A 23,570-nucleotide genomic window follows, 5' to 3' on the forward strand; every position below is an offset into this window, starting at 1 on the left:
TTACTGTAACTTTTATTCAATTTTATATCATACTTGATTTTTATTTTATTGTTGATTCACATTGTTTTCTTTGATTTATTTTTCATTTTATTTTATTTTATTTTATCTACTTTTTAATTAGATTTTTGTATTCTATAGATGATAAAGTTTAGGATTTATTGTAACTTTTATTCCATTTCATGTTCTATGTTATTCTATTTATTTCTGCTGTACTCTTTTGTTCTGTTGGGTTGTTTTTCTAGGTTTCTTCCTGGAATGAAGTCCAGCCTGATAAGCCTCCTCTCCTTCCTGCTCTACAAACACACATTTCCTGGTTCCTCCCTTCAGATCTGCACTCTGCAGACGGCTGGAAGAAGCTGACAGGAACCCGTTCACTGCAGAAACACATGATTTGTAGATCAGAGCTCAGACTAGTTTCATGTTTGAGGAAGTGAAACTTAGTCTGTGTGAGCCAGAGGAGAAATGGCGCAGCAAAGAAATCAGTCAGATTCAGAGAAACTCTCTTGTTCCATCTGTCTGGATCTCCTGAAGGATCCGGTCTCTACTTCCTGTGGACACGACTACTGCATGGACTGTATTAAAACCCACTGGGATGGAGAGGATGGGAAGAGAATCTACAGCTGCCCTCAGTGCAGGAAGACTTTCACACCAAGACCTGTCCTGGAGAAACACGTGCTGTTAGCAGATTTAGTGGAGGAGCTGAAGAAGACCAGACTCCAAGCTGCTGCTGCTGAAGATGATGATGATCTCTGCTATGCTGGACCTGGAGATGTGTCCTGTGATTCCTGCACTGGGAGGAAACTGAAAGCCTTCAAGTCCTGTTTATTCTGTCTGGTCTCTTTCTGTGAGCAGCACCTCCAGCCTCACTATCAATCTCCTGCTTTTAAGAAACACCAGCTGGTGGAACCCTCCAAGAACCTCCAGGAGAACATCTGCTCTCGTCATGATGAGGTGATGAAAATTTTCTGTCTCACTGATCAGCAGTTGATCTGTTCTCTGTGTTCCTTGGATGAACATAAAGGCCATGAAAGCGTCTCAGCAGCAGCAGAAAGGAAGAAGAAGCAGAAGGAGCTGGAGGTGAGTCGACTGAACGTCCAGCAGAGAATCCAGGACAGACAGAAAGACGTGAAGATGCTTCAACAGGAGCTGGAGGACATCAGAGTCTGTGCTGATAGAACAGTGGAGGACAATGAGAAGATGTTCAGCGAGATGATCCAACTCATCCATAACAGACAGCGAGATGTGGAGCAGCAGATCAGATCCCAGCAGAAGACTGAAGAGAGTCGAGTCAAAGAGCTTCAGGAGAAGCTGGAGCAGGAGATCAGGGATCTGAAGAGGAAAGATGCTGAGCTGAAGCAGCTCTCAGATACACCAGATCACAGCCAGTTCCTCCACAACTACCCCTCAGTGTCAGCACTCAGTGAGTCCAAACCCTCATCCAGCATCGACATCCGTAATCTGAGACACTTTGAGGACGTGACAGCAGCTGTGAAAGAGCTCAGAGATCATCTACAGAACATTCTGAGGGACACGTGGACAAACATCTCACTGGCAATCACTGAAGTGGATGTTCTACTGTCAGAACCACAACCAAAGACCAGAGATGGATTCTTAAAATATTCCAGAGAAATCACTCTGGATCCAACCACAGCACACAGTTTTCTGTTACTATCTGAAGGGAACAGAAAAGTAACATTTATGAAAGAAAACCAAAGTTATCCTGATCATCCAGACAGATTCACTGTTTGGTTTCAGGTCCTGAGTAAAGAGAGTCTGACTGGACGATGTTACTGGGAGGTGGAGTGGAGAGGAGGACACATTGAAGTTTCAGTCGCAAAGAAGAATATCTGCAGAAAAGGAAACTCAAAGGAATGTAGATTTGGATGTAATGACAAATCTTGGTCTTTGATTTGTTCCACCAACAGTTATACATTTAGGTACAACAACATCATCACTACCGTCTCTGGTCCTGAGTCCTCCAGAATCGGAGTCTATCTGGATCACAGAGCAGGTATTCTGTCTTTCTACAGCATCTCTGAAACCATGACTCTCCTCCACAGAGTCCAGACCACATTCACTGAACCTCTACATGCTGGAGTTTGGCTTTCATATGATGTTGGAAACACTGCAGAGTTCCTGAAAGTCAAACAGTATTTCCAGAGTCTGAGGTTCATGTTCAGCCCTGATTTAAGTTCACGACACACGACTGTTCAAAAGTCTGGATCACTGAGAAATGGCCTGATTTTAGACAGAAAAGCAGGTTTTGTTGCAACTTCAACTCATTTAAAGCAACTTTTACCACTTTAGAGCAACTTTAACTCAGTTAGAGAAACTTTTATTCATTTAAAGCAACTTTTCCTCATTTAGAGCAACTTTTACTCATTTAAAGCAACTTTTACCACTTTAGAGCAACTTTAACTCATTCAGAGCAACTTTAACTAATTTAGAGCATCTTTAACTCATTTACAGCAACTTTAACTCATTCAGAGCAACTTTAACTCATTCAGAGCAACTTTAACTCATTCAGAGCAACTTTAACTCATTCAGAGTAACTTTAACTCATATAGAACAACTGGGGGTGTTTCCAAGTCCCATCAATTCCCGCCTCCTGCTACAAATTTAGGTCATGTGATCCAGTATCCGTACATAACGTCCACATGCGTGACACACGCCTGTGCTCAGCTCAAGGTCATTGTGTTTGTGGGTTCATCTATTTTAAATGGACACATTCTATGTTGCTGTGATTTCTGATCATCAATAACTAATAAATAAATGCTGCATTTCTGCCATATGGGGGAATGAGCAGCCTTGGAGGAGGACTGATCTCTGAGGGCTTTTCTAGTTTTCCAAATATTTCCGTTTTCTCATTTGACCTTCTCACAAACTATTTAGCAGCTTAAAATGTCATGAAAATGTAACAGTGAAGGACTTTTAACGTCCTTCTGAATCTGCTCTTTGCTTTCCTTTGATTTCAATTCATGTTTCTTCAACCTCATGTTTAGTGATGCATTTAAGGAACCAGCTGAAGTGAAGGAAAAATCAGCTTTTTCTTCAGATGTTCACTTCGTTTCTCTTTCACAGAGATATGTATGTGCAGAATGTGTTGGATTTGTATTTTATTTTGGTTTTTCTGGGGACAAATAACATTTTATTGCAGTCAGTCGTCATTCAATAATCTGACTTGGTGATTTTTCATTTTGTTGGTGTGTTTTGTTTAGTTTTTGATTCAGCTTCATGTCAATCTGCAAATAAACGACAATAAATGAACAAAGCCTGGATAGTTATTATTATTACTATTATTATAATTGTTATTATTATTATTATTATTATTATTATTATTATTATTATTATTATTATTATCATCATCCTTAAGGTAACGTTAAAACACCGCTGGACTAAAGGTTTCGAAGGAGTCAGCTGATCGAGCTTTAAAATACTTTAAAAACCTTAAAAAAAACTTAAAATACCTTGGAAACACTTTAAAACACATTAGAATGCGTGAAAACACTTTAAAACACTTTAAAATACTTTAAAAAAACTTTAAAACACCTTGAAAATACTTTAAAAACACTTGAAAACCCATTAAAAATATTTTAAAAACACTTGAAAAGACCTTAAAATACTTTAAAAAACCCTTTAAAACACCTTAAAATATTTTAAAAACACTTTAAAACACTTTAGAATGTGTAAAAAACATTTTAAAGCACCTTAAAATACTTTGAAAACACTTTAAAACACCTTAGAACACCTTAAAACACTTTAAAAACAGGATCAGATGCTGAATATGAATTTTCCGTCTCTACGTCCCCGTATACCTTCATGTCCTCATAACGCACAAAATCTAACAGTGGCATTCTGGGAGAACTAACTGTTGGACTCGATGCATCTTGAGTGCTTCTGTCATTAAAATAATAGTGAATTCTGCAAATTTATGGACTTTTTCTTGGCCATTCGACTCTTGCTGCTCTACTTACGAGTGTTGCTCGGCTGGGAGTCCATAGGAATCATCATTTTTCCTCGAGTTCCTCTCCTGGCGGCCATCGATCGCTCCAGAGTGGAAATACTGCTGGAAGCCTCGTCAGCATCGGCTCCTAAAACAACAAATTATTGAATCAGACCTTTTCTTTTCCACAAATAACCTGAAAACCAGCTCACTTTGGGTTTTCCGCCAGGACAAATGATCACATTCTCACTTTATATGTTAGTTTTTTTCAACATTATTGATGTTTCAGGCCTAATTTAATGCAGATTGATAACTGCACAAACCAAAAAAGTAAAAGAAAATGCTAATGCTAAGAAAATGTAATTTAAACCAAATAAAAATAAAATAAATTAATAAAATAAAGACAAAATAAAATAAAATGTAAAGCAAAAAAAGCAAATAAGTAAAAATATTTTAAAAACATAAAAACAAAAACAAAATGAATAAAATTAAAAAATAAAATAAAGTAATATAAAATAATATTTTTTAAAAAGGAGTCTAAACTAAACTAAAACAAAAAATAATAAAAGTAAACAAAATAAGACAGAATGAGGTAACTTTCAATAAAAATAAAATAAAACTAACTAAATACACTAGAGTAAATAGAAATACATATAAAAAATAGAAACGAAAATAAAATTAAATATTTTTAAATTTTTTTAAAAAAAGCTACATAAAATAATAATATTTAAAAAAGGAAAAGGAAATTAAATAAAAAATTGTCTAAAATAAAATAATATAAATTAATAAAACTAAACCAAATAAAATAGAATAAAGTAACTTACAATAAAAACAAAATAAAACAAATTAAATACACTAAAGTAAGACAAAATAAAATTTCAAAAAGCAAAAAAATTAAATAATTAGAAATATAAAAAAATAGTATCAACGAAACTCAAATAAAATGTAAAGATTTTTAGAATGTAAAAAGAAATTTAATAAAAACAGTCGGAACTAAAATGAAACAAAATACAATGAATAACATTAAACAAAATAAAAATAGAATAAGGTGACGTACAATTAAAATAAAATAACATAAATCACATAAAATTACACCAAATTGAATAAAAACATCTATTAAATAAAGGTCTGATTGAATTCAGACTGATAACAGACAGAAATTAATTAATGAACAACATAGAAATGAAGTAAATAAGAATCATTCATCCTGCGATTTGAACGTTAAACTGTCAAATCAAACAGTTCTGGAGACAGAATCTCACTCAAATGAAGTAGAAGCATCAAATTAAAGTGAATAAAGTCATAAAATAATGACATAAAGTGTTATTCTACCTGAGTGGCTGCTCTTGCTGCCCATCTGGCTCTCTGATTGGCTGTGAGCCACCTGAGGAAGGTCCTGGCAGGACTGGATCGGAGAATCTCGACCAGACGGGGCGATGCTCGGAGCCTTTTCCATGTTCTTCATCTCCATCTCCTCGTGGTGGATCCAGAGGTCTGGAGGCCGGAGGTCCTTCTGGCTGCCCTTCCTCTTACTGGCGCTGTGGCTCGCTCGCTTCCTGTTCAGAGAAATACGAAGATGGTAGGAAGTCAGCAGGCAGCCAAGAAACAGGTTTGTTTACATCTGAAACCTGAGCAATCTTTGTTTTTGGTAAATCTGGTGATTTGAATTTTGAAGGCCCGACCAAAGGTCTAGAGCTCAGGTCTAGTGCTGCATCTGTAGTTCTATGAGGTTGATGCAAGTGACGTAAAAGAACCTCAACGACACATAAATCCACCTCAAAAACACACAAAACAAAGAGACACAAAACAACCTCAGAAAGACACAAAATAACCTCAAAGACACACAAAACTACCTCAAATAGACACAAAACAACCTTAAAGTGACACAAAACATCCTTAAAGAGACGCAAAACAACATCAAAGACTTGCAAAATAACCTCAATAACACAAAATAACTTCAAAGAGACACAAAACTACCTCAAAAAGACATAAACAACCGCAAAAGGATACAAAACAACCTTAAAAAGATACAAAAGAATCTCTAAAAGATATAAAACAACCTTAAGGGCACAACAAACAACCTTAAAGAGACAAAAAGCAACATCAAAAAGACACAAAACATCAAAAAGACATAAAACAACCATAAAGAGACACAACACAACCGTAAAATGACAGAAAATAACCTTAAAGTTACAGAAAACAACCTCAAAGAAACACAAAACAAATTTAAAGACACAAAAAACACTCCCAGACTGACCAAAACAACATCAGAGACACAAAAACAACAACAGAGACACAAAACAACCTTGAAAAGATACAACACAACCTTAGGCACACAAGACAACCTCAAAGAGACATAAAACAACCTCAAAGAGACGTAAAACTGCCCCAAAAGAGATGCAAAACAAAGTCAAAGAGACGCAAAACAACATCAAAAAGACACAAACAACAACCTCAAAAAGACACAAAACATCCTTAAATAACTTGTTTAAGGTTTCTTTGAGGTTGTTTTCTGTAAATTTTAGTGCCTTTGAAGTTGATCTGCATCTCTTTAAGGTTGTTTGTGTCTCTTTGAGGTTTTTTTGTGTCTTTGAGGTTGTTATGTGTGTCAGGGGTTGTTTTTTGTGTCTCTGAGGTTGTTTTTTGAATCTCTTTAAGGTTGTTTTTGCATCTCTTGGAAGCTGTTTGTTGTTGAGGTTGTTTTGGGTGTATTTTAGGTTATTTTGTATATTTGAGGCTGTTTTGCATTTCTTTGAGGCTATTTTAAATCTCTTTCACATTGTTTTGAGTCTCTTGGAAGCTATCCTGAGTGTCTTTGAGGTTGTTTTACATCTCTTTAAAGAATGTTTGTGTCTCTTTGGGGGTGTTTTTTTGTCTTTATTGTTATTTTGTGTCTTTTTGCAGTTGTTTTGTTTTTTTAAAAGTTGTTACGTCTGTCTTTGAAGTTGTTTTGGATGTCTTTCTGGTTGTTTTGTGTAATTTTTAGTGCCTTAGAAGTAGATCTGCATCTCTTTAAAGGTGGTTTGTGTCTCTTTGAGGCTGTTTTAGGTGTCTTTGAGGTTGTTTAGAGCCTCTTGGAAGTTGATTTGCTTCTCCTTGGGGGTGTTTTGTATCTTTGATGTTGTTTTGCGTCTTTTTGCGTTTGTTTTGGTATCTTAAAAGTTGTTTTGTCTGTCTTTGAAGTAGCTTTGTGTCTCTTTGAGGTTGTTTTGTGTGTCTATGAGGTTGTATGCGTCTGTAACGTTGTTTTCTGTGTCTCTTTGAAGTTTTGCATCTCTTTGAGGTTGTTTTGCATCTTTTTCTTTATTCTTTTTCTATTTTCTGAAGTCAAACCAATTACTGATACTATTTATTGTCATATATTTTCCCCATTCTTTTTACTCACATCCTGTAATTATATCCACATAACTCTTTTTAAAAAAATGTTCCCAATTTGATACCATTAACATCAGCTTCATGTTCCCTTCGTGTCAGAGCTGTTGCTGCTTGACATGGGCGGCTTTAATTAGTGGAGCAGTCACAGGAATGTATTTGTCAGTGTGATTAGTGCTGCAGCGACAACACATGCATCTCCGAAAAAAAAGATTTTGTAATTTGGAGGATGCAAATTTGTTTGGTTCCACTGTAAACAAGCTGTTGTTGTTTCTGACAAAGCAGCAGCTCTTGTATTAAACCACAGCGAACCACAGGTTTCAGCCGAACCGACCCCAGGAGAAAAATAACAGCGACCAGGAAGAGAAACTGACAAAGAGACCCGACACAGAAGGAAGTAAATGAACCCCAGTCCACCTTGGGTCATTTTTGATTTGGTACAAATTGTGTCAGCTGGCAGGAGCGTTCGTTTGAAACTACACCTCTGGAAATCAAAAAACAAGCCCTCATTAAGCATCTGCCTCATTACTGCAGCAGCTGTTTACTGACGAATGAAGCGTCTTACTTCCTCTGCTGGGCGGACGAGCGCCGGGTGCAGATGAGCGCCACGATCACGACCACGACCACGGTGACGGCGCCCACCGACACCACGATGATCACCAGCAGGTTGCTGTTCTTCTGGGGGGTGGCGCTGCCGTGGGGAGGTCGCATCTGACCGATGGGAGACTCTGGAAGACACAGAAAAAAGTCAGAAAGTATCATCGGAAATCTCAAGAGCGACAAGAAAATCAGCAAATATGAGGTGGATTTATTACAGAAACAGTAACATTTTTTCATAGCATGTAAAAAAAAGGGTTTACTAAGTTCTTTACAGAACTTTCACAGAACATCTTTACGTTTTTGAGGTTGACACGACAGACGGAAAACAACCTTAAAGACATAAAACAACCTCAAAGAGACACAAAATAGCCCCAAAGACACAAAAAACAATCTCAAAAAGACACAAAACGACTTACAAGAGACACAAAACATCCTCAAAGACACAGGAAACCTTAAAGAGTTGCACAACTTCAAAAAGACATAAAACAACTTTAAGGGGTGCAAAACAACTTCAGAGACACAAAAGACGCAAAAAAATTATCTAAAACAACCTTAAAGATGCAAAACAACCTCAGAGACACAAAAACCTAAGAGACAGAAAACAACTTCAAAGAGAAAAACGCCGTAAAAGAGACGCAAAACAACCTCAAAGACAAAAAACAGAAACAAGTTTGAAAATATCATCATAAATCTCAAGAGCGACCAGGAAATCAGCAAATATGTGGCGGATTTAATACAGAAACAGACAGTTTTTGTTCGTATTTGAATTAATATAAACTTTATTTAATAATAGCTTTATTTATCATAATCAGTCAATAAAGTGTATTTATGGAGCACTTTACAACAATATGAAAGAAGACCAAAGTCTTCAAACCTTTAAAAAACAGGTTTACTAAGTTCTGAGGTTGACACAAGACGCAAAACAAAATCAAAGAAACAAAGAAAGAAAGCTAATAATTTTATAAGGAAGAAATAATAATTGTACAAGAAAAGTGGACTTCTGAACATTAATCTGTGAAAAAGCAGCAAGTAAATTGAAATGATTTATATTTTTAGTGCATCAGACGCAATATATATAAATAAACGACTTTTATTGTGCTTTGAAACTCAGTATTTAATAAATAAATGTGTGATTCTTGCTTAAATTCGGTTTCTGGCAGCGTGAAAACAGCTTTGAACCCGACGTCCCGTTTGGAAACTTGACATTTTTGTCTTTTCTTAACCAATTCCTTGAAGGTTTTCCTGGAAACAAACTGTGTAATTTGGTCCTAATTAGTGGGAAAAGCCCTGACACAGTTACTGAAATTAGTGGAGATTAGAGCAGCCTCTTGGCACGTCATTATTTTATTAAAAATGTTTTAAAAAGCTGCTTTTTTAAGTTTAAAATGCAGAAATAAACGGATTTACGGCAAAAATAATCACGACAATGAGTCTGGTATCAAAGTGAAACTAATTTTGTCCAGTAAACGTAATTTTTATGAAGCAGAATGAGTAAAAACGAGGCCAGACGTTAAGCAGGAAGTCAAAGTGAGCCGCCAGCTAAATGCGTGTTAACAACCTCTGATGAGACGCCCTTGAGCAAAGCTGAAGCCTCCAGCGGTGCTCAGAGAGAAAGAAATAAATCACAATCCTCCTGCAGCCAAGTCGGTTTAAAGTCAACAAACCAACGGGAAAAAGGTGCAGAAAAGAAAAAAAATCCAGCAGGGAAACGAAGCTGCAAAGAGAAAACAGCTCAAACAAAAAGCCGAACGATTCCCGTTAATTTTCATTTTATATATTTATTCTGAGGAACATGAAAACCTGCAGCGACGAATCAAAGACGACCACTGGGGAAAGAAAGACAATCAGAAAACAAAAACGAGGAAGGAAATGGCAAGACTGTAACGTGAACATCACATGCATCTGACGACGTGTTTGATCAAAAACTGTTCTGTTTTTCTGACAGCCTGCGAGTATTAAAATCCCCCAAATGAACGTCAGAAAAACAAACAAGCATCTTCTGAATGGCAGCAGGTGGGAAACGAAACCGAACAAACAAACACTTAGCATTTAGCATAAATAAAGTCATTGATTCCCAATATGCTGCTGCCGCCGGGAGAAAAGTCAACAAATATTCTGTTAAAAGGGTCAATTAGTGGTCACAAGTGTAGTAATGAAGCCATTTAATTTAAATAATAAGAGCTCTGAAGTACGGCCAAAAATTTAAACAATTTTTTTTAAGCCGATAATCTGCATTGTTCTCAAACTATAAGAGATTCATCATTAAAACTAATGAATTGCAGCTATTTTTAGCCAAAACAAACCAGCTTAGCTGACCACTGAGCCACATAAATCCTGTCAACATTAACGTTGTCTTGTTTTTATTACTCACGCTCTGTTCAGAAGTCATTAACAGCCACAGAAGTCTTTGTCATGGTGCCCCGTTGCCAGCTAAACCAACACAATGCTCTCTGCTTACAACCCAGCCTCCACAAAACTACTTTTGCATAAGACTAAATTATATTCTCAGTTATGTTTTAAAGAGAAATGTATTTTCTGCATTGTCATTGTTCGCATGTTAGTATTGATGCGAACATTTAGCTCGACATGCCGCTGTAGCTACGCAGAGCCTCATGGAGAGCAACTGTAGACTCTTCAGACATAATTTTCTGTTTAGACACAAAAAAAGATTGTTTAACTGTAATTTAAAGTTTTTTTTATAATAAGTTCTTTTCATTTCCGTGTTACAGATAATAACCGCAGGGGGAAAAACATGTTAATTCATGTTAGCATGAGTGTAGCCTTTCATGTTATAAAGTTTTAACATGACTTTCAGAGTCATTAGCATCAGCATAGCATCTTTCCACTAGTAACATTTTGGTATTATCATAAAATAAGCATTAGCATTAATTATACTTTAACCTTTGAATTACTGTTATAAAGAATATTAGAATTTGAAAAAAAATGGTGTTAGCTTCACTGTTGATATCATCTTTAGCATCCACAGTAGAAGTAGAACTGATTGACTGTTAATTGGCATTAGCATGTGTATTAGCATTAGAGTATTTATGTTAGCTTGTTTTGAGGATAATTATCAATATAATTTTGTATATTTAGATTCATATTAGCACGAGTGTAGCCTTTAATATTATATAGTTATAACATGACTTTCAGTGTCATTAGCATTAGCATATGCATTAGCATTAGAGTATTTATGTTGGCTTATTAGAGGATAATTTTCAACATAATTGTGTATATTGTGATTCATATTAGCACGAGTGTAGCCTTTAATGTTATGGTAGTTTTAACACGACTCTCAGTGTCATTAGCATCTTTCCATTAGCAACATTTATACCATTGTAAAAAAAATAAAAAATTAGCATTAGCATGAATATTTTGGTGTTTTTCATTCACCTTCTTTGCATGATTTTCACATCATTTTTTACAGGATTTTATTATGTTTTATGCTGTATATTCACTAAATGAAAACATGATTAAAATGCTGTTTAAACTCCTGTTTATCTCTCTAAACAGGAAGTAATAAACTGTGGTTTCTATTTCTGTGCAGGAATCAGAGCTTTGGATCCACTTCAGATGGAGTTTCTGGGGACTGTGAGGGTTGAAGACGTTCATATCTTTTTCAGATGTTGTTTCCTTTCAGGTATTTTTATCTTTAATTACAGACCTCTCAGCTTCACCTTCTCTGAAGGAAGAAATGAAAGAACTGTGCAGCAGCCCGACGTCCGAACAACAAACCCGACGGAGGATCTGCTTCCTCGGGCTGTTAAAGGTGAAATACTGCCGCCGTAAAACCGGACGAGGCCGGAGGTCGGCCAGGACGGATTTATGGGGTCCGTCCCTACCCATAATGCTCTGCTGCCCTCCAATGAATCACTGCTGGCACCGACCCTGACCTCTGACCTCTGATTGGACGAGCAGCTCCGGTTGTGATTATGAACTTTTACAGTTATTTCCCTGGCAGGAACATTAATATCATCAGAATCAGGATCAGAGAGGTCGGCACAAACAGCTCAAACAGGAAGTAGAAATAAGCTCCAGAAAAAAAAAACATTAAAAAATCTGGCAGCTAAGGTGCCAGATAAACAAAAATATGACTGTAAAACTATGAAAACACTGAAAATAACAGCAAATATCTGTAAAATAATCCTGTTTTTGCTGATTTAAATACAGTAAAACAGTGTAAGTCTTTGTTGTTTTATGGTTTTACTATCTAAAAATATAGATTTGGATTTTTTAGGCATTTTTTATTTCCACATTCAACGTGGGAATTATTACTTTTTTCTGTGACACTAGATATTAATAATCTAATTTACCAAAACAGAGAAAAAATTTTACAGTCAGACATTGAAAAATAATAGATTATCACTGATAAAAATAAAGATTTTTGTTTCGTTTTTCTGTGATCTTTCTAGACATCTACAATTTAATAAAACAGGAAAATTCTAATATTTTTAATCCTTATTTTGCTAATTTTCTATTAAAAAATGCCACATATCTGTAAAATATTGGTATTTTTGCCAATTTAAATTCAGTAAAATATAGTGTTATTTTACAACCACATGCTAAATTTTTTTTGAACACTTATTACTGAAAATAATAAAATTGGTGTTAGCTTGATTGTTAACATCATCTTTAACATGTTAATTAGCATTAGCATGTGTACTAGCATTAGAGTTTGCATTGCTAGCTTGTTTGCTAGGCTTGTTCTGAACATAATTATCAACATAATTTTGTATATTTAGATTCACATTAGCATGAGTATAGCCTTTAATACTACATAACATTAGCATGACTTCTATTAGCATTAGCATCATTACATTAGCAATATTTAAGGTATTATTATAAAAATGAGCATTAGCATGAATATTAGTTAGATTTTAACCTTGAATTACTCTTACTATGAATTTTATTACTGGAAAAAAAAATTGTGTTAGCTTTACAGTTAATATCATCTTTAGCATCTACAGAAGCAGTAGAATGATTTTTAATTAGCATTAGCATTTTTATTAGCATTAGACTTTGAATACGCATTACGTCAAATTTATATTTTTGTCAATACTGGAGTTAATGTTAGCTTCTTTTGAGCACATATTAGCATGAGTATAGCCTTTAATACACAACTTCAACATGACTTCCTTTAGCATTAGCGTCATTCCATTAGCAATACTGTTGGTATTATTATAAGAATGAGCATTAGCATGAATATTAACTTGATTTTTCACATGAATTACTATTTTGAATGTTATTATTGGTAAAAAGATGAATTTATGTTAGCCATTAATTTTATCTTTAGCATCAACAGTAGCATTAGAATGACTGTTGCTTGCATTAGCATTACGTTAATATTTTTGTCAGTACTTTTATTAATGTTACCATTAGCTAGTTTTAATTTGCTTTTTTGCTTCTGAAATACTACTTTGAATTTTATAATTGGTTAAAAGTGAATTTCTCTTAGTTTAGGTGTTAGTTTTGTCTTTAGCATCAACAGTAGCATTAGTATTGAGTTGTGGCTAATATTAGAAATAACATGAGTGCTGTTTTCCTAGTAAGAAATGACACTAAACAACGATTGTTATTCATTATCTCAATAATTACGCTGAAGTTTGACACTGGCGGTTGTGTTGTTTCATTAAAAACTAACAGCTCACATTTGTCTTCCTGCGCCGTCAAATTACACCAATAACGCCGCCGCTCTTGTCATTACGTTAAAAAAAAAAAACAACCCTGAAAGCTGAAGATTTATCCACCGCCGCTGCGCTTTTAATACTGTTTCTCCATGAAGATGATTATTTTCTTCAGTTTGTAGAAACACTGATTGATGGCGAGATAGTGAATCTAATTAAATTTTTTTTCTCTGCCAGAGGCGACGCGACGGCAAACAGGAAGCGACGCTAACGGACTGCAAATCAGCCCGCCGTCATTAGAGGAAGTTTAGACGAGTGATTAGAGGAGAAACGAGCGATGATGCGACAGAATGTGACACAGAAAGAGGCTTCACACCAATAAAGAAGCCAAAAAAGGAAGTTTTTACCGTTGATGCTGCTTCTGTCGATGAGGTTGTTGTCGGACGGCCAGTAGGCGTGATCTCCTCCCCGACCTGAAACAGGAAACGACACAAATCAGGAATAAAAAACATAAAAAAGGACAGAAAATGGAGTCATTTAGTCGCCGGATGGAGGAACCCTTCAGAGAGATTGCTTCCTTCTTAGGAGATAAATTACATTGTTAGGGCAGGTTGAGCTCGGATCTTCAAGTTTCTGGACGCCGGCGCCGGATTGGACGCTTTAAATGGTTGCCACGGTAACCCCCGGAGAGCATTAACGGCGTCGGACAACCGGAGGAGGTTGTTGATTATATGAGGAGGAGTGGATCGCAAAAAAGGTCACAGAGGCCGCGGAGGCTTTCAAACTGTTTAATTAAGGTCAGATTTGATGAGAATTTGAACCACTAGAGTTCAATTTCAGTTTAATCAGACTTCAGGTGACTGTTAGAGGGAGACACGAGCACAAATAAACGTTACAAACCTTTGTTTTTTATGTATACTGATTAAAAACACAAAGATTTTTTAAATTTTATTTTGTGGATAAATACTAAATCTATCATGTGCAGTTTATAGTGTATTAAACAAAATCTATATTGCCACTGCAATAATGCTAATGCTAAAGACACTTAAAGTAATGTTAAAGCTTTGTAATATTCAATGTTCCAATTTGATGGTTTTTTTTTAACACCCTTTATTGTTTAAAAATGGAAGAACCATTTTAGTTTGAGGGTAATTTTTATAGCATACAAAAAATATTAGCGAAAATGCTAATGACACTGAAAGTCGTGCCAAAAATGTGTAATTATGTAAAGGTCAAATTTGATGGGTTTTTAAAACTGATTAAGTTTAAATCTGATCAAAATTTGAACCATTAGAGTTGAATTTCAGTTTAATATGACTTTAGGTGGCCATTAGAAGAGGACACGAGTTCAAAACAACTTTTAAAATCTTTGTTTGTCTGTATACTGAGCTCGCATTTAGGATAATCTGAAATTAAGTTGAGTTTAAATGAATTGAATTTACACCTGAGGTCAGTTGATTGATTTAGAAATAGAAGAACCTTTTTAGCGATAATGCTAACGCTAATGATAGTGAAAGTCATGTTAAAGGTCTTTAATTATGTAAAGTTCAAATCTGATGTTTTTTTTAACTGATTAAAAATGTCATTATATAATTTTGAAAAGTTCTTGTAATTTCATTCGCTATGTGCTACACCACACTGCAGTAATAAATAATTCAAACACCGTTAAGTTTGGATGGAAATGTTTTTTTGGGTTTTTTTGCCAGATTATGCTCAGAATAAACCCAAATTGTGACATTTTTCCAAACCCTAATCAAATAACTTTGGTGTTGAACCTTCACAAAGCTTCTAACATGTAAAAGAATTGAACAAATTCAGATATTTTCCTAAATCTGACAGTTTTTCTGCCGAAAATGAACCACAAAGCGAAACCAAATGACGTCCTGGTCTTCTTGGTTAAAGTCCAGTTGCTAGTTAGTTGCAGTTATGCTTTTAGTTGCACATGATTCGGACACAAAGTACATCCATTTTACTAGTTTTTCCCCAGATTTCATCCTGACTGAAGCATCAGATCATCACAGAGGCTGCAAACAGACGACTGACTGGAAACTGATGAAAGAGATTTTCAAAAACCCGTCAGGAAGCTAAAGACCTCCGAGTCGCAAATTCACTTAAAGCCACAGGACACACATAATTGTGGTGCATTTCAGAGCTAAAAGCCGGTTGTTCTTTGGTGACTTTTGAAATATGGAACAGATCTGCTGTTTCTGGTTGTTTTGTTTTTAAATTAAAGTTAATATTCTTCACACACGGCTTGTTTGCCGTCAGTCTCTGGGTGTGTTTGTGGTGTACAACAGGCTCCAGCATCAATCTTTCCGACACCTCAGATTTATACGGGGGGAGCGTGCACGGACGTCACGTGCACGCTCGGCTGTCAGTGACAAACAGCACCATTTAACACTCTGACACCGGAATCGCTTCGATGCAATTACATCCAGATGCACTAAAGATATTCCCTGAGCTCCACAACCAAACGGTGTCGGTTTATTAAAATAAAAAACAAAAAAACATATGGAGAATTCACTGATGTGGTTCCTCATCACAGAAAACTGGACCAAATTGGTAAATATAAACCTCAATATGCCAATTAAAGCTAATCGAAGCTAAAGATGACTTTATTCTCTTAAAGATTGACTAATTCATCTGGAATAGGTGAGAATGTTTAATAGACTGGACAGTAAATTTGCACTGTAGCTCTAAAGGAACCAATTAAAATCAAATTAAACATAACTAGACGTGCATATTCTGCTCAAGATGCAACAATTCAAATATCATTTCCAGTCTGATATTAAAAGTCAAGATTAGTATGTTTTCTGGTTCCACTTGTCTTAAAATATAAAGTTCAAGTACAAACACCAATCTACTAACTCAACACATTATGAATGTTCCTGCATGATATGCTGTTAGAGCTTCATTTTCTGCAAAAACAGCTCCAACTTGGTAAGAAATGGACTCTAAAAGACCTTCAATAAACCACGAGACCTGCTGTTTCATGATCCTATAACAATTTCCAACTTCGTCTCCAAAACGTGCCCATAAAACTAAACTGCATCTTCATTTAAATCTATAAATAAATGTATATTTTACCTATATAATGTAGTAGAAAAAGCTTTTAGTGTGAAGGATGGAGGTAGAAGTTGTTTACTTTAGCTTTAGATGCCGAAACCAAATGGTTAACTGGGAAAATGGTCAAATATTACGCTTTAGTTGACATTTTTACAATGTTAACTACATGCTAGAAGCTTGGTAAAGGTTAAACACCAACATTATTACTTGGTTAGAGTTTGGAAAAAAAGTCCTGGTTCGGTTTAAAATTCAACTCTTTCACTGCATGTTTGAAGGTTTGAAGATCAGACTTTCATTTTCTGTCACTGATTATTTTAGTTTTCACTTCTTTCTGGTTTGGTTTTGGAAAATGTCCCACTTTGTTGGACTGTTTTACATGTTAGAAGCCTGGTTAAAGTTAAACACCAGCATCACCTGGTTAGAGTTTGGATAAAAGTCCTGGTTTGGGTAAAATTTGACTCTTTCAGTACAAGTTTGAAGACCAGACTTTCATCAATCTCAGAATCAAGTTTCATTTTCTGTTGTTTACATTTAGTTTTCACTTATTTTCTGGTTAGAGGTAAGAAAATATCCCACTTTGTTGGACTATTTTACATGTTAGAAGCCTGGTAAAGGTTAAACACCAACATTACCTGGCTAGAGTTTAGAAAAAGTCTTTGTTTGTGTAAAAATACGACTCTTTCTCTGCATGTTTAAAGCTAAAGAAGTGCAGTGACAATGCAGCTCTATTGACCGAAGTCAGAACCTTCTTGAAAATGCTGAATCACTCTTCAGTTAACGATTCCAGAGGATCCGTTAGTCCGATACTACTGCTCCGTCTTCCCTCCAAAGACGTCTGACAGCAGCAAAAAGAAGCTGTGACTTCATTCTGCAAAACTCTTTCAGGTTTCTGGTGGTTTTCATTTGGACTCGGTGTCACTAAAACAACTTTCCAGAGCTTTAAACCAACATTAACACCTGAAACAACATGAATCTTATTGTAGATTTCTGTTTCTCTGCAGACGCATTTCATCAGTTTCACTAATTTTACATTCGGAAGCTTTTGAATAATAAAAGTCAACATTAAAAACATCAAGCTTTGCGCCTTCTGAGACGAAATTGATTGAAATTTAAATAAAAGAGAAGTTTTCAGTTTGGCTCATTAGCGTCTCTTCTGCTGTGTGATGAATAGAAGCTCTGAACGGAGTCTTAATTACGTCTCAGTTAATTTAATAAACTTAAATGTGGTTAACAGCTCTCATGTGATGGCATTAATAATTACAGAAGACTCCTCTATTCTTTACTCCTTTTTTTTTTTTAAACTTGCAATTAGCAAATGGTTTCTCTTCAGTTCATTGGTATGTTCTTGTAGGTGTAAAGATAGTGGAGATATGTCTGTATTTCTTCCATTTTTGTTGGTTTTTAGTTAAATTATGTAGAAAATGCTGCCTCAGGTGAAAACAAAACTTCTTTGATTGAGTTTTAAAACAGTTACTCATTTAATTAAGCTGTAGTTTGGGCAGAAAGATGAAGCAAGTTTAATAAATCCAGGTTTTCTTTGTGTTAGCCAGATCAACAAAACCTAAAAACCAATCATAACGGGGATCACAATGGTGGTAATCAACTTTTTCATTATTGAGACGTTTAATTGGTCACATTACTCTGATTTTATGCAAAATGAGACACAAAATGTGACACAATATGACCAAAATGTGACAAAAAACACCCAAAAATGACATAAAATAACAATAAAGACTCACTAGGTGACCATAAAATGATTTAAAAGGGACAAAAATTGGCAACAAAATGTCCAAATGACAGAAAATGCGAAAAATGAGACAAAAACGACCACAGAATGACATAAAATGACAACAAAGAGACTCAAAAAGACCACAAAGTGATGAAAAACATCATTTTGTGTGAAAAACAATGCCAAAGAATTGGCAAAGGACCAAATTAAGAGACAAAATGATAGAAAATGACCAATATGAGACATTCATAATGAAATAAAACAACTAAATGGAGATAGAAAAATGACCACAAAATGACACACAATGGCCATCAGAAACTTGCAATTATCAAATGGCTTTTCTTCAGCTCAGTGAGATAGGCTTATTGGTGTAAAGACAGTGGAGTTACTTTTATATTTCTTCAATTTTCTGTTGCTTTTTGGTTAAATTATGTAGAAAACGTTGCCTCAGGTGAAAAGAAAACTTCCTTGAATGACAGAAATGGACAAAAACAGACAGAAAATGACCACAAAGTGATGAAAAACATCCCAGAGAAATAGAAAACGGTAAAAAATTAATGGAAAAGGACCAAATTGAGACACAAAATGACCAAAATTAAGCACAAAATGACAGAAAATGACTCAAATGCTTTAGAAACTAAGACCTGATTGGAAAAATCTCTGAATATCTGGGATTACTTTGGAATAATTCAGACCTGAGGGATAAAGACTCCTACCTTGATCATTTGCCATCTTGTCCGGATGTTCCACTGGAGGAAAGAAAAGAAAAGAGAATTTTATGAAAAATAAAAGAAAGGAATCATCTGCAGGACTTGGTCTTGATTTCTGCCAGACCTTTGGCGGTCCTGAAGTGGATCGGCTCCGACAGAGGACCGACTCCTTTGGCGTTCTTGGCCTGAATCCTGAAGTAGTAAACGGTGTCGAGGTTCAGATCCACCACCTGGTGGGTGAGTCGGTCACCGCTGATGGCCTCCATCACCCAGTCATCTATCGGCATGTTCTTATCCAGCGTGTAGTACAGGATGTAACCTGCAGGACGACGAGGAATTAGATAGAAGAAGAATTTTAAAAGTGTCCTACAGGACAGCAAGTTCTGACAGAGTAATAAATTTGACTTAAGTGACAAAAAAGAGACAGACAGTGACCACATGACCAAAAAAATTACTAAAAAGAGTCCCAAAATGATCACCAAATGATGAAAAATATCTTAAAGATACGGGAAAAAACAAGAAAGAAATGGGAAACGACCAAAGCGAGAGAAAAAAATGACAGAAAATCACTAAAAGAGACAAAAGGAGACACAAAATTAGACAAAAAACACCGTAAAATGACCGAAAAGAGACAAAAATTAGCAACAAAATAACCAATTGACAGAAAATGAGCAAAATGAGACACACAACGACCAAAAAGAGGTAAAACGACAACAAAGAGGCACAAAAACACCACAAACCAAACAAAATGAGACACAAAATGTCCAAAATGAGACAAAAAATACATCAAAGTTACATAAAATGACAATAAAGAGTCACCAAATGATCACAAAATTACTAAAACGAGACAGATAACAACCATATGAATTCCATAAAATGACAACAAAGAAACTCAGACGCATCACAAAGTGATGAAAAACACCATTTTGTGTGGAAAACAATGACAAAGAAATGGGAAAGGACGAAATTCAGAGACAAAATGACAGAAAAAAACCGATTTGAGACATAATGACATAAAACAACAAAAAGGATATTGAAAATTACTACAAATTTGCACAAAATGCCTAAAAACAGACACCAAATGAACACAAAATGATATTGACTACAGATTAAGGATTGATCCATTAACAAAAAAAAAAATAATCAGGAAGTCAATCAGGAATCAGAATAAGTGAAGTTGATGTGTACAGGTGTGTTCGTTCGCTCACCTGTGATCCGTCCGTTGGCCTCCATCGGCGGCTGCCAGCTGATTAAAATGGCTCGAGGTCGACCTTCGCGACTGATCACCGTCAGGTCTTTGGGGGCGGAGCTTGGAGCTGTCAATTATGATGAAAATGTTGAGATTAGCTTAAATTTCAATTAATTACAGGTTAGTTCATGAAGAAAGCTGCACTGTTTGCCCCGACCAAAAAGAGATATTAAACAACTATAAAATGACAGAAAATGACTAAAATGAGACACAAAGTGACAAGAAATATCTTTAAAGAAATGGAAAATAACAACAAAGAAATGCAAATGGACCAAAGTGACACATAAAATGATAGAAAATGACCAAAATTAGGCACAGTATTGCAAAAAATGAAAGAAAACGACTCAAATGAGACATAAAACACCCAGAACATAACAAAAAAACCCAAAAAGAGACAAAAAATGATGACAAAGTGACAAAAAATATTTTAAACAAAGGGAAAAGAACAAAAAAGAGAAGGGAAAGGACCAAATTAAGAGGCAAAATGACAGAATATTACCAGAATTACAAAACTGCTCCAAAATAACAAAAAATAACTAGAATTACATATAAAACAACCACAAAATGAAAGAAAATGATCAAAATAAGACACAAAATGACAGAAATGACTAAATTTAGTCATAAAACATCCAATAAATGACAAAAAAATGGGCAAAAGAGACAGAAAATGACCAAAAAAGTGACCAAAAACATCCTAAAGAAGTGGAAAACAGCAACAAACGGATCAAACTGAGACACAAAATTAGAGAAATTGACTAAGGAGAAACACAAATTGACCAAAATTAGGCACAAAATCACAGAAAATGACTCAAATGAGACAATAAAACATCCAAAAACAAATGGAAAACAACAATGAAGACATGGGAAATGACTACATTAAGAGGCAAAATGACAGAAAACGACCAAAATGAGACACAAAACGACCACAAAGTGATGAAAAAATGACAAGAAACACAAAATTTTAAAAAAGAGACACAAAATGAGACATAAAATGAGGAAAATAGGACAAAACTGACATAAAATGAGAAAAATGAGACACAAAATGAGATACAAAATTATATAAAATGAGACACAAAATGACTCAAAGTGAAAAAACTGAGATACAAAACAACCACAAAGTGATGAAAAAATGACAAGAAACTCAAAATTTAAAAAAGAGACACAAAATGAGATACAAAATTATATAAAATGAGACACAAAATGACTCAAAGTGAAAAAACTGAGATACAAAACAACCACAAAGTGATGAAAAAATGACAAGAAACTCAAAATTTAAAAAAGAGACACAAAATGAGACATAAAATGAGGAAAATCAGACAAAACTGACATAAAATGAAAAAAAGAGACACAAAATGAGATACAAAATTATATAAAATGAGACAAAATGACACAAAATGAAAAAAACTGAGATACAAAACAACCACAAAGTGATGAAAAAAATGATCAAAAAATGAAAAAAGAAACCTAAAACTCAGAAAAAATACACAAAATTACATGAAATTACAAAAAACAGCCACAAAATGACATAAAATGAGAAAAACGAGACAAAAAATGACATATAATGAGAGAAATGAGACACAAAGTGACCACAAATTGATGAAAAATGACAAAAAACTGAAAAAAGACTAAATTCCAAAAAAGAAACACAAAATGACATTAAACGAGAAAATGAGATAAAATGACCAAAATGAGAAGCAAAATGACCATAAACTGACAGAAAATGACAAAAATGATACATTAAGCCAAAAAAAGTATTAAATAAAAAAACATTTAAAACAATCACAAAATGACAGAAAATGACATTTACAAATTTAAATATATTCAAAGTGTTTACACCTTAGTGATAAATGATTTACTTTATGTTTTTCTCTTGAAGTTAATTGAGATTCCAGTTGTCTCACTTTTGGCTTTTCGGGATTTTGATTGGTTGTGGTTGTCACATGTGAGTCAGAACCAGGAAGTAAACAGCAAAAGCGTCGTCCAATCACCACTCATCACACTCTTACCTTTACATTATCAGATATAAAGACTGAATATTAGTTTAGTGACATTTTAGGGCAGAAATATTCCAGTAGAAGTCCTGAAAATGCAGCTGAATTCAGGTGAGCTCACCTGTTTTTAACCCCTGGAGAGTCGCTTCCTTCTATTCCACCGATCTGCTGTTTGAACTGGACTCAACCCAGACAAACTGCCCTGTCGCATCGCTCCTGTTGTGAAAATGTCAAGCGCTTGGCCTCTTCTTTTTATATTCTCCTCGTCTGTCGCCATGGAAACTAAGCAGTCGGCGTGTGATTAAAGACGAGTTTTTAAGTTTCACACCAGGATCGGAGTGGAAGCCTCTCGCCCCGGAGTCGGCTAATGAAACCGCTACTTAAATGTGACACGACGCGCTGCAGAAAATTACAAGTTCCAGCTGAGCCTTTTAGTGACGCTGACAACCTGTACTTTAATAAATACTGACGGGAAAATACTCCTGAAAGTACCTGCTGGGGGGAGGAGACTCCAGCGCTGCAAACGGATTTAATTAAAACCGTGTTCGGTTTGTAATCAATGCTACTGACTGCTCAGACTGATCTGCATCAGCAACATAATAACAATAATTCTGAGTGAAAAACACAGCGGGGTTTTAAATGACGCATCAAACAGCCAGCGAGAGACTGTAGTAAAATGGTGCAAATGGGTTAAATTTTTACAGTTCTGTGTTTGGAGGTACATAGATGTGCAAAATGACCAAAATAAGACATTCAACCACTACAAAATGACAGAAAAAACTAAAATCTGACCTAAAACAACCAGAAAATGATGGAAAATTACCAAAATAAGACATGATGCAACCAGAAAATGATTAAAACGAGACACAAATGATCACAAAGTGACAAAAAAAACATGTTATAGAAACGAAAAACAAAAACAAACAGATGGGAAAGCACACAATAAAAACAAAATGGTAGAAAATGAGACAAAATGGAAAAAAAAATGACCAGAAAGTGATTAAAGGAAATTAAAGATAACAACATAGGAATAAGGAAGGACCATATTACGAGACAAAATGACACAATACAACCAAAAAAAGACACACAAAGACAGAAAATGACCAGAGTATTAGTTTCAGAATGTTACAGTATGATGAGAGCCATTAAAAATGATGTGTTTTTTCTGGTTTTTGCACCATTACACCATTTTATCTCTCAGTTTGGTCCTTTTCCATCTCTTTGTTGTTGATTTCCATTAATAAAGACATTTTTTGTCACTTTGTGGCCATGTTTTTTGTCATTTC

At 35.1% G+C, this 23,570-nt stretch overlaps 2 protein-coding genes across 5 annotated transcripts in view; one reads left to right on the top strand and one right to left on the bottom strand.

The window, feature by feature from the left end:
- Nucleotides 1-23,570, bottom strand: part of dcc (DCC netrin 1 receptor) — a 305,906-nt gene that overhangs the window by 53,505 nt on the left and 228,831 nt on the right. For all 4 annotated transcript variants that reach the window (XM_055004135.1, XM_055004134.1, XM_055004133.1 and 1 more), the window contains exons 19-25: nucleotides 20,253-20,360; nucleotides 19,169-19,363; nucleotides 19,051-19,083; nucleotides 13,947-14,012; nucleotides 7,881-8,043; nucleotides 5,276-5,499; nucleotides 3,975-4,091 (exon numbers count right to left, since the gene is read on the bottom strand). In XM_055004135.1, coding sequence (XP_054860110.1) covers nucleotides 3,975-4,091; nucleotides 5,276-5,499; nucleotides 7,881-8,043; nucleotides 13,947-14,012; nucleotides 19,051-19,083; nucleotides 19,169-19,363; nucleotides 20,253-20,360 — 906 coding nt within the window. The remainder of the gene's footprint in view (nucleotides 1-3,974; nucleotides 4,092-5,275; nucleotides 5,500-7,880; nucleotides 8,044-13,946; nucleotides 14,013-19,050; nucleotides 19,084-19,168; nucleotides 19,364-20,252; nucleotides 20,361-23,570) is intronic.
- Nucleotides 260-3,275, top strand: LOC111571590 (tripartite motif-containing protein 16-like). The gene has a single exon (XM_055004136.1). The coding sequence runs from the start codon at nucleotides 463-465 to the stop codon at nucleotides 2,305-2,307; it is 1,845 nt and encodes a 614-aa protein (XP_054860111.1). The 5' UTR covers nucleotides 260-462; the 3' UTR covers nucleotides 2,308-3,275.

This window comes from Amphiprion ocellaris, chromosome 17 (genome assembly GCF_022539595.1).
Source record: "Amphiprion ocellaris isolate individual 3 ecotype Okinawa chromosome 17, ASM2253959v1, whole genome shotgun sequence".
NCBI classification, from domain to species: domain Eukaryota; kingdom Metazoa; phylum Chordata; class Actinopteri; family Pomacentridae; genus Amphiprion; species Amphiprion ocellaris.